The following is a 12,163-nucleotide window of genomic DNA, read 5'->3' as shown; positions in this document are numbered from 1 at the left end:
ATCTGTGTGCTCGGAGAGAGGGTATGATAATACTGGAATCAATCACTAAACTCTAATGGCTGTGGTAGGACTGCATCAGAGCCATTGTGGGAATTCAGGACATTGTGAGGAATTTAGAGAAAGCGAGCTCTTCCTCCAGACTAACAAGACTACTCTCTACCCAACAGCCCTCTTCCTGGGACACAGGGATAGAGAAAGAAGAACTTAGTTTCAGCCCAGAGACTTTGTACCAAGCAAAGCTGCACAAATGCAGCTGTAGTCATTGTCACTGGGTACACTGGTTTGCTGTTTTTCAGACTGTGAAACCCACTGACCTTCAGCACTTGTTAGGATCTGAGGGAACCTTTGTTTTGTTGTCCCTGGCTCATTCTTTTTATTTAAAGCCACCCCCTACTTAAATAGAAGACAGCTCCAAGTTTATATTTGAAGCAGGTAAATGATCTGTAATATCTAGCCTGGCAATAAACTACGAAGGAGAATCATTTCAAAATAATACACAGGTAGTTTTTTTTATCTCAGTAGAAGTTCTTTAGGCTGGCCAGGACTGATTTTGGACCTAGGGCTGAGACAAAGAAGTGTTCTTGAGTTTCATCAAATGTGCACTGTAATGAACCAATCCAAGTAAATGGTGAACTGGCCATACCTCTACACAGGGCCTTTGGGAGGTATCTGGGCAGGTGAGAGGTGGGAAATAGCTAATAGAAGATGGATGAGAGCTATTTCCTGGTACCATAATATCTGGTCCAGAGGCTTAAGCCCAAAAGAAAATAGATTACTCATTTTTTTTTTCAAGCTCTTTCTATTTCTTAAGCCCAAAAGAAAATAGATTACTCATTTTTTCCCCAAACTCTTTCAATTTAAGGCTGGTTTTAGTGTTTATTTTATCTTGTGTTATTTCAGTAATATCTGTGTGTGACTTGTCCCTTAAGGATAGCCCTAGAGTTTGGTGACAATCCCATATCTATGTGCCAACTTGTACCTTGTGAATGAGGTGGTGGGTCCATGCTGAGGAATATACATTTGATACCTATGTGTTGCAAACAGCTGCAAGTTATCTTTAACAAGGAGACAATTTAGCTATAAATTTCTATGGTCTGAATGTCCCCTCAAAATGCACTTGGCTTAAACTTAATCCCCATTGTGGTAGTATTAAGAGGTGAGGCTTTCTGAGAACTGATTAATAGCCATGAAGCTTTTGTCCTCATGAACAATGAAAGACTTGTAAAAAAGCTGGACAGAACTAGCTCAGGCCTTTTTATGTTTTGCTCCCCTGCTATATGAGGACACAGCAATAAGGTGCCATCTTGGAAGCCTTGAGCAACCCTCATCAGACATCAATGTTGTCATCTTAATCTTAGAGTTCCCAGCCTCTAAAACTGTGGAATATAAATTTGTGTGTGTGTGTTTTTATACAAATTATCTAGTTTCATATGTTTTCTTATAACAGCACAAAAGGACTAAGACAAAGCCCGAAAGATAATAGATTACTCATAGATGTAATCCATCACAGCCATTGACAAGTTACACACACACTGGCACTGCAGATGAAGTCATTATTTCAATAGCTAACAATAAAAAAACTTGCAAATTTGTTGTCAGTGAGCTCCTTTACAGCAATAATTTGACACTCCAATAGTGACATCTACTCCATCAATGGTCCATCCTTTCCTACATAGTTCCCAGAAAGAATGGTCTGTAATTTCCTTTCCCACTTCCACATTTCTCATATACTCTAATTAGGTAGGCTTTTAAATATGAAATTATAAATCTAAGGAAATATGTGGTTTTTAATACTTTACTGAACACATTGCTATATATATTTCAGGCTTTATTTTCAGCAATAAAGCAGGACTGATACAGCTACACCCTCTTTAATTCTATTTTCCTTTCATTTTCAGTGGTTACATTATCCAGAGCTTGATGATGATCATTCTATGCATTTTTTTAAACTTGAGATATGCAACTATCCATAAAGAATATATAATAGTATTTGGAGTTTTATATAATAGTATCTTACTACATGTATCCTACAGCTTGGATTTTTCTTAAAGTTATTTAAGGTTTATCGATTTCCATGCCTGTTACTGTAGATTAACAGATTTATAGCAGGGATCAGCAAAACTTGTCTGTCAAGGACTAGAGAGTAAAAATCTTAAGTTTTGCAGTCATATAGATTTTGTCACAAGAACTCGGCACTGCTGCTGCAATGTAAAGGTGGTCTTTATCCTGAAATAACAGACATGTGACTATGTTCTATAAAACTTAATTTATAAACCCTGAAATTTGAATTTCATATAAGTTCCACATATCACAAAATAGTTTACAATTTTTTATACCATTTTAAAATATAAAATCCATTCTTAGCTTATAAACCATACAAATCAGACAGTGGGCCAATTTGGTCCGTAAGCCATAGTTGCCAAACTCCACTCTATACATTCTGTTACCATGGTGTATTAATTTATTTCCTTATTATTGGACATTAGTGCTGGAATTTCCCCTATGATTTTCTACATAATCAATATATTTTGCTAGTTATTTTGTGGGTAGTTTATAAAAATGTTTATTTTCTATTTTGGGGGGGGGATGAAATACTACATATCTCTACCTGAACACCTATATCTTAGACAAAACTTGCTAAGATTATTCTTTGCATTTTTTGTATACTTTCCAGTGTCTACTTGATCAATTCATTTCTGATAAAGATATGTTAAAAATCTCTATGATAAAACTGTTACTTTATAGTTCAATTAGCTTTTGCTTTATATATTTCAAAGTTACGCAGTCACAGACATACAAGTTGACATTGGTATATCTTTATAATGGATCGTTGCTTTTATTATGATGGAACATTCATAATTAGCCCTTTTGACATTATTTGCCTTAGTTCACTTTTACCTTCTGTTAGTATTGTTCTCAGTGATCTACAGTCCAGTGCCTTTCTTTTCAAGCTTTACATGTGGTAAAATTTTGAGAGTGTCACTTGTAAGCAGAATAGATTGTTTACCACTTTATAGGCAAGTTGAAGCCAGTTCTGGCATGGGGGTTAAAAGTATGTGCCAGACCACCTGGTTCCTGATGTTGGTTCCTCCATTCATCTCTGTGTGACACTGAGCAATTTTCTTAATCTCTCCAGACTTAATTTTCTCAGTCTGTAACAACATTGAGGATACCATAATAACCTCATTATTAAGTGACTGTGGGAATTCATTGGGACAAAGTTCTTAGAACAGTGCCCAACATGTAGCACACCTAGTAAGTGTTAGCTATTTAAAAATTTAATTATGATTTTTCATGTATTAGGTCTCATTTCTACTGCTGTTTTGTTCTCTCTTTATCATCTTTTTCCTTTGTTTACCATCTCCTTTTATATCAACATCCCCCTTCTATTTCCTTTATTTTTGAATGACCTATACATTTTACATTTATTCTTTTTGGAATCATACTTGAATTTTATGGTTTTATTGAGATATAATTGCTGTACATTTTGATGAGAATATATATATGTGTATATACATAATATATATGTATTCATCAAATTAATCAGCATAATTAACATTTCCATCACCCCTAAATAGACAACTTAGGTTGTCTATTTGGCATCCATTAATTACAGGGTCAAATAATGGCCAAGTTGTTTACATCTCCCCTGTGACCCTGAACCCATGTACTGAACCACCTCCTTATCTAACTCTCACATAGTAAAGGAAATATTTTCCTGCCCTAAAGCAACTCATGTTCAGGTCACACACATGTAGGGACAGTTTATTGCCAAAAGCCCACTAGAATTATCTAAACTAGCCAGTCCTAAGTGTTTGCCCTTCCTGCTCTGCCTTTCCCATAGAAACCCCAATAAATGCTCTGGCTTAGCCTTTTCCTTCCTCTTTCTGCCTCCTGACCAAACCTGTTGCTTCCTTATATGACCTAGTATGACACTGCATACCCCCTTGTCTGGGAGAAAGATCCTTCTTTCTCTGATGTTGGCATCTCTTTGTTGTTACTTAGTCACTTTCATAAATTAAAACTCTGTGGGTACAAATTGATACAACTCTCGAAAAGTTTTCTCAAGTCTCTTTGTAATTTTTCCCTTCGTATCCCTCCTCCCCTACTTTCTAGGCAGGCATCAGTCTGGTTTCTGTCAATACAGATTAATTTATAATCCCTTGAATTTATATAAATAGAATCATATACTACATATCCCTTTTTCTGAATTATTTCATCCAGAAAATTATTTTTGAATTCAGTAATGTTTTGCTTATTTAAATAATTTTCCCTTTTATTTTGCTAGTAATATTCTCTCAAATGGATATTATAATTTGTTGATTCACACATTTGGTGATGGACATTTGGACTATTTTTTATTTATACCTACTATAAAGAAAGTTGCTATGGTCATTCATAGATAAGTTTTCATGTAGACATATGCTTTCATTTGTCTGGTGTAAATAACTAGGACATAAATGTCTGTGTTATATGATAGGTGCCTAGTTAACTTTTAAAGAAAATGTGTAGTTCAAAGTAGGTTGTCCAACTTGACATTCCATAATCAGTGTATGAGAATTCCAGTTGTTTTGCATTCTTACTGATCTTTGGTATGGTTAATCTTAAATTCTAGCCATCTTAGTAGATATGTAGTGATATCTTATTATAATAATACATAATATATGTAATAATTGCCTTAGTTATATCTTTAGAAATAAAAATAGTGTTTTCTATAGTTAATAATTAAAGAGACCTTTAAAAAGTATTCTATTGTGCTCATCAATATTTTTGCTCCCATGTCTTTCCTCAGGGTTCATTTTTCTTCTTGCTGTAATATATCCTTTCATAATTCCCTCAATGAGGTTCTGTGGGAGATCAATTTCCTAGTCTTTATGTATTTTTATTTTGCTCTGTCTTAAATGACAATTTAGCTGGTACTAAGCACCTTAAAGATAGTGTCTTCTAGGGTCTATTGTTACTGATATGAAGTCTATCTTTAGTGGGATATCTGTCTTTTCTTTTTTTGTAGCTATTAAGAATATTTCCTGTTTTCACATTCTGCATTTTTCTTTGCTGTGTCTAATTGTAAATTGATCTGATTTAGTTCTGCTCAGAACAACCAACATGCTCATGATGTAAAAACTTGACTTTGATTTTGCTATTAGTTATTTCTTTTCATAAATATTGCTTCTCTGCCTCTCCTTTCTTTTTTCTCTTTGAAATTCCTACTAGATTGTGAGTTGCTTAATCTGTCTTCTGTTTCCCTCAGCTGTATTATTTTATTTCATTGTCGTATTGCACTTTGGATGAGTTTCTCTGTTCTGCATTTTAAGTGACTAATTACATGTTTAACCATGTACAGTTGAAAGTTTTGAGAAGAAAAATTTAAAACCCCAACCAAGCCTAGTCCAGGGCCCTTCATATAGGAGCCACGCAATAAATATTTACCAATCAAATTAACATAAAATTACCTTACATATTTGATCATTTCATTAGTTACAGATATGCTAGTTCATTAAAAATAAAATATAATCTTTTTATATAAGAAAAAGATACCACATAAACAAATTTGCAACTTAACTTTTAAGGCAGCACATAGCAATATTCTGGGAACAGAAACAGATTTTAAATCTTTATGCAAAGTTAGAATGTTTTTCTTGTTATTTGGCTTTGGGGGTACCTAGGCTTATTCTTCTTTGGAAAATTTTTGGGGATATGGTAGAATCCTTAGGTTATGGAATTTCCAATGGACCCTAAGTTTCAGATTGTTCTAGTATTTGATAATATTCATTATTCTGTATATTGTAACTTTATGATGATAGAACCCTCATCTAGTACAAAGGCAGGAGTGTCTCTGTTTCGCTTCCAGCACTCTATTTCCTGATGCTCAGCATTTTGTGTTGTACAAAGCAGCACACAGAGATGGAGGCAGTCTGTTCCACAAGCAACCTATGCTCTTTTTTTTTAAAGTAAGATTAATTTTTTTTGTTGTTTGTTTAGTTGTCAATGGACCTTTATTTTATTTATATGCAGTGCTGAGAATCAAACCCAGTGCCTTACACATGCTAGGCAAGCGCTCTACCACTGAGCCCCAGCCCCAGCCCCGCTATGCTCTTTTTACTCTTTTTAGTAGGAAGATGTATTGAAAATTTTCTCAGTTTATACATACCAAATGAGAATTGAGATACCTTCCATTTCTTCTAGCTATCATCTGGTGTGTATTTATTAAGTCAGGATTCACAAAGTACCTAAGGAAAGATGTTAGAATCCTTTAAACATGTAAGTATGTTGGGTCACTTGACATAACCAGTTAAACCAGTAAGAGCCCATAAAATGGTTATAGCTGTGGAGTCTAATGATCAGAAAGGGCCATAAGCTGATTTGTGGATGTACTTCCCATGATGAGCCTGACCCTCAACAATATTGTTTCTTCTCTGCAGAGAAGTGGAACCTTTATCAACTCTTTGATTGCAGTGTTGACTATTGGTGGACAACAGCTGTTCTCTTCATTCACTTTCAGATGTCCCTGTCAAGTTGGAAAAAACTTCTATTATGGTTCAGCCTTTCTTGTCATTCCTGCTTTGATCCTTCTGATTGCTGGCTATGCTCTGAGAAACCAAATGTGGACGATTACCAGTGAATACTGTTGCAGCTGTGTCCCCCGCCGCAGGAACATCAGTCCCTTGGAGCGCAGCCTGGCTTGCCTTAGGATATTCAGCATCACAGGGGGGGCGCTTGTTGCACCATTAACATGGCTGGCGGTGACCCTGCTGAAAGGCAATTACTATGAGTGTGCAGCAAGTGAATTTGCATCTGTGGACCATTACCCGGAGTTTCAAAATGTCACTGCCAGCAAACGAGAAGAGATCCTAGCTGGCTTTCCATGTGACAGGTCAACTCCTTCTAATGTGATCCTAGTAAGAGATGAAGTAGCTCTTCAGCACAGGTACCAGTCGCAAGTAAGTTTTTGATTTTTTTTGGCACGCTATTCCATAATTACTATAATACTGGAAACATCTCACATTTCTGCTACTTCTAGTATTGTCTGATTATGGAAAAAAACTAGATTCCATTCATCAAAATGAGTTCCACTGAGCAGTTGCATAGATTGTAATTAGGACATTGTGCTTTGGAGTCAGCAAACTGGGATTTAGTCTTGCTTTGCCATTCATTAGCCTGAAAAAATTTGATTAAGTTATCCATGCTTCACTTTCCTCATTTGTAAAATTGGGGTATTAATAGTATTTACTGCATAGAATTGTTGTGAGGAATATATGAGCAATATATTATATATCTAACATGTAATAAATGATCAATATATCATACATCTAAAATAACATATCTAAAATGCCCCGCCCTATGAATTTATATTAAAAATAATGAATTTTATGAATATGGTTAATACTGTATTGTAAATCCCAGCTTGCTGCATGTATGTTCTCACGATCTTGCTTAAAATTACAGGAAGCTTAATTATGATTTAAATATCTCCAATGATGCTTTTAAATTTGGTCACTCCATGGACAGGTTTGTGTCAAAGTATGGGATGGAGTGGGAGGAAAGCTTGCATCTACTACATTTATAGATTAAATTTTAGAAGTACAATTTTGCATTTTGTCAGGAGGGAAAAAGTCATTGCCTCCCATCAGTCTCTCCAAGGGGTTTGGGAAAAACATACTTTCAAAACACTGTAATACAGTAAAAACATATTTTTAAACCTCTTACTGCAAAGACATATAAGATTTCTAACCTAAAGACTTTCAGTTATTAAAACTGAGGAATGCTAATGCAGTTTAATTGAAAAAGAAACTATAATCAAAACAGACAATACTGAAGTGTTGCAATATGTTTAAGAAAAGTTAAAAATCCCAATAGGTTATGCTTTGTCTCAATTTGTTTTTTTTTTACACTAGCCCTAAAAGTCAGGCAGAGAGGAATCTTGTGAAGCTATGTGACAAGTCAAAAAATCAGTAGGATTTTTAAAAAATGTTCTTGCTTAAGAAAAATTAAAATATAATACAGATATTATGGTAAGATTTTCTTAAGGTCAAAATAAAATGCATACACAGATTACTATGAAAAAGGTCATTTTACAGTTCAAAGTACCATTACCAGTAGGTTTTGCTTTCGTGACAACAAAACTTATATATTTTTAGATATTTATCATCTAAAGTACTGTATAAATATTTCATGTCTCCACTTTCTCATCATATTGAGAGGTAGATGATATTAACCCCGTTTTACAAATGAGTTGCTAAATTTCAAAGAGTTTATGTAACTTGTAGATATTCACAGAGCTAATAAATGGTTGATTAAGATATCCAGAGGTCATGTTGTTTCCATTTCACCAGGTTGCCTTCTGCAACCACCTTGAACTTCATTGTCTTTTGAAGAATATATGTTGCTTTTCAGTTTGAGTTTTCTGAGTTGACTATAAGGTCATATTAAGTTAAAATTCCTTCTTTGTCCATGTCCCATTGTAAAATACCTCTGACATTAGTTTCACCCATTTCAGTCTATCTTCTACACACATGCCAAAAGTATCTTTTAAATGTAAGTTGGATGGTGAGGTCCCTCTCCCTAAAGTCCTTTTTCTACCAGCCTAAGCAGAAATCGAAATTCCTGGCATTACATACAAAGTCCTTCACGACTTCTTCTCCACGACTCCTATGAACCTGTGAATACAAGTTTCTTGTGGTTCTCCCAACTCTTCAGGCTGTTATATTCCTGTCTTCTTTCCTTAAGGATTCTCAACTTCTTGCATCTTGTGAACTTCTTTTATTCTAAGTCTGAATACACTCGTCTGGTAAGTGTTCCTGATGTTCTTCTCCCTAAAACGAATTCAATTCTCTTCTATTGTGCTCCTTCGGTACCATGTTTACTCATACCAGAAACGATCACATTGTGCTCTCTTTCAGCTTGCTTATTAATCTCTCCTTTTGCGTCTAAAGACTGTAAGGAGAATAAATCCCCATTTGAGTCCCCATTACCAAACACCACAGGCTGCAAAAGGTAGAAAGTCAAACTGGAGCTTAATAAGTGATAGTTTATGAATTAATGGGCATCTAAGATGACATTTCTGCCACTATGCTGGCCTCTATTCGGTTAAATTGTTACAAATATAAAACTGTAGTTTTTAGCCTCTATAGAGGCTAAAACTTGCACTGTGCCATCCTAGTTACTCCAGGCTTGTAGTCAAATGGCAAGATACAGAAGAGGTCTTCATTGCCCAAACTGGCTGCATACTGTTGTACTGTTGGCTTCCCTAAATGTGGGGAACTTGTCTTTCTTAATTTATTTACAAAGCAATTGTTAAATATTAAAAATAATAATAAAAAGAAAAAAATTATTCCAAGACTAGAAAACATTTATGGTGGTCTTTAAAAGCATGCACTAAATACTAAATAGTCCACTTGAAAATAATAAGGTACTACAAGCTGCAATGACTATACTATCCATAATAAATTTAGAGATTTGAGTTTCCTCACTGTCTTCTTTAGTTGCAAAAGAAGAGAGGAAAGAGCAATACAGGAAAAAATATCAATGAATACTTGTTGGCACATGATTGAAGACATTTTGGGAGGCTACCATTATTGTCTATCATACTATTATTTTTATCACCATCATTACCAAATATTCATTAAGCTCCCAAGGAATGAATGGGCCTGTACCTGATGATTTGAGAAGTAAGGTTGAGCTATAAGCAAAGAACAATGTTTATGTATCTTATGTAAGGTTAATTGATGGGTTATGGCGTCTGTGACTTAAAGAATAGTACTTTAGAATCCATTCCATATTAACTGGTCAAATTCCTTTGTAATCTGAAAGCCAAGTTGAAACGACTTGACCTATCCTCTCAGATTCATTTCCACATCCAATGATCAGCTCTTGTTAATGTATTAGAGACTAGAAAAACAAAGTTTTTACCCATATCTAAATTCTCAGTTTTGTAGGAATCCCTCTTGACATGGCTGTTTCTTGAATATTTGATGTATTGATGTTTTCTGTTTTTCTTCCTAATAATTATATGAAGATGCTGGGCTGGATTTTGATCACCTTGGCAACCATTGCTACCGTGGTCTCCTGCTGTCTGGCAAGGTGCTGCTCTCCCCTCACCTCTCTGCAGCTTTACTACTGGACCAACCACCTCCATAATGAGAGAGAGCTTTTTGAACAAGCCGCAAAGGAGCACTCCAGTCTTCTCATTGGGCAGCGCATAAAGAAACTATTTGGCTTCTGTCCTGGGAGTGAAGATGTCAGACACATTCGTATTCCTTCATGTCAGGACTGGAGAGATATTTCAGCACCTGGTCTTCTATGCATGGGTGACACCTCACAGGGGCACTATAGCTTTCTTGGAGACAGGGTGGTTGAGGATAATGAAGACAAACCAGAAGGCATTGAATTAAAACCTTGATAATAGCATCTTTAACAATTCAAGTTATTTAACAGATATTTGACTTTATGATGATGGAGTTTCAATGCAATCTCTTCATCATTTTCTCTCTCCATTTAATATTTGTTGGTAGAAGTTCATCCAAAAATACTATTTCAGAAATCAGTTTGACAATTGTGTCCATCTCTCCCTTTTTAAAATTCATTGATGGTTTGGTAATGCCTACAGTGTCATATTGATCTAATAAAAATATGAAATTTTAAGTCACATCAAAATTTGCCTCTTTTTTCCATTATTTGCTATTTGTGAAAATTTATATTTCTGAGTGGCATTTTTTTCATCTCCACATGTTAGCTACCTCATGCAGCCATTGTGAAGACTAAATGTAATAACATCAGCAATATGTTTACTGCAGCACCTTTCATAAAGTGTTAATAAATTTTAATTTTTCTCTTCCCCTTTAAATTCTGTGTCTTCTATCATTGTTTTCCTTACCTCTAATTTCTGGCTTTCTCTACTTCTACCTTTATATAATATCTAGAAAGTTTCTACTGTCTATTCCTCTTTCTTAAAATCTGAATATCTGACCTATTGGGAAGAACAATAAAATGCCTTGCTAAACTAATAACATGTGAAGAAGGTCTTCAGTCATCCTTCCATAATCAGGAGGAAGTGATGCCTTATGGTATCATCATTAGTATCATACTGTTATTTGTAGCTTACTACATATTCGGAGCATTTTAATGGCCTAGACTACATACAAGGATTATTCTAGAAAACTTACTCTCTGTGCTCTACTACAGGGTCTCATCTGTGCCTCTTATTTATCAAATTGCACCTTGCATTAGAAGTCTGTTTGGGAAACCAGGACTACTGTTTGTTCTTGTTTATCCATTACTATAACCCCAAAGGGGAAAATATGTCCCTCCTCTGCCTGCCTTTGCTATGTGATTTCTAGTATTTGACAATTTTCTAATTTATCTTGATTCTTTTTTAATATTTTTATTAGTGCATTATACGTAGTAGTGGGATTCATTATGCCATATTTGTATATGCACACAAGATAATTTGATCACTCTCATTTCCCAGTACTGTCCCTTTCCCTTCCTTCTTCCATCTCCCTCATCTACTCACTCTACTGATCACCCTATTATTTTTATTCTTATTATTACTTTAGCTTGTACATTGTAATTGCGTGTATATATGTACATATATATGTGGGTATATACACACATATGTGTATATATACACACACACATAGTTGTCAGTATATATATATATATATATATATATATATATATGACTCATTTTAGTATGTTCATGTATGGACATAACAAAATTTAGTAGATTTTGTTCCCCCAGTACTTCCTTATTCCTATGCCCTCCCCACCTCCCTTCCTCTGGATTCTCTTCATCTACTCTATTGATTTTCCTTCTATTTTTGTGAGAAATGTCCCCCCACACATTCTTTTTAATTCTGAGCTTTTTTTTCTCTCTCTGGCTAGCTTCCACATATGAGAGAAAACATTTGTCCTTTGATTTTATGAGTCTGGTTTATTTCACTTATAACCATGTTCTCTAGTCTCCTCCTTTTACCAGCAAATGACATAGTTTCATTCTTCTTTGTGGCTAAATAAAACTCCATTGTGTATATATACCACATTTTCTTTATTTATCTGTTGATGGGCACCTGGGCTGGTTCCATAACTTGGCTACTGTGAATTGTGCTGTTGTAAACATTGGTGTGCATGTATCACTGTAGTATGCTAATTTTAGCTATTTTGG

The 12,163-nt window shown here is 35.0% G+C and overlaps 2 protein-coding genes across 13 annotated transcripts in view; one reads left to right on the top strand and one right to left on the bottom strand.

The window, feature by feature from the left end:
• Positions 1-12,163, bottom strand: part of Trappc3l (trafficking protein particle complex subunit 3L) — a 74,899-nt gene that overhangs the window by 43,417 nt on the left and 19,319 nt on the right. The gene's annotated exons all lie outside the window — the stretch shown is intronic.
• On the top strand, positions 6,384-10,399 carry Calhm4 (calcium homeostasis modulator family member 4). Its single transcript, XM_027928086.1, has 2 exons — positions 6,384-6,941; positions 10,016-10,399. Exons 1-2 carry the CDS (start codon positions 6,384-6,386, stop codon positions 10,397-10,399), a joined length of 942 nt encoding a protein of 313 aa, XP_027783887.1.

The sequence above is a fragment of the Marmota flaviventris genome, chromosome 6 (genome assembly GCF_047511675.1).
Source record: "Marmota flaviventris isolate mMarFla1 chromosome 6, mMarFla1.hap1, whole genome shotgun sequence".
Taxonomy (NCBI): Eukaryota; Metazoa; Chordata; class Mammalia; order Rodentia; family Sciuridae; genus Marmota; species Marmota flaviventris.
This window is presented reverse-complemented; position numbering and strand designations above follow the sequence as displayed.

Excerpts from the sequence above, each read along its gene's own strand:
- Calhm4 (XM_027928086.1), top strand. The coding sequence starts at position 6,384 with ATGAGCCTGACCCTCAACAATATTGTTTCTTCTCTGCAGAGAAGTGGA. Across the intron at positions 6,942-10,015 it reads AGCACAGGTACCAGTCGCAA|ATGCTGGGCTGGATTTTGAT; the intron begins GTAAGTTTTTGA and ends AATTATATGAAG.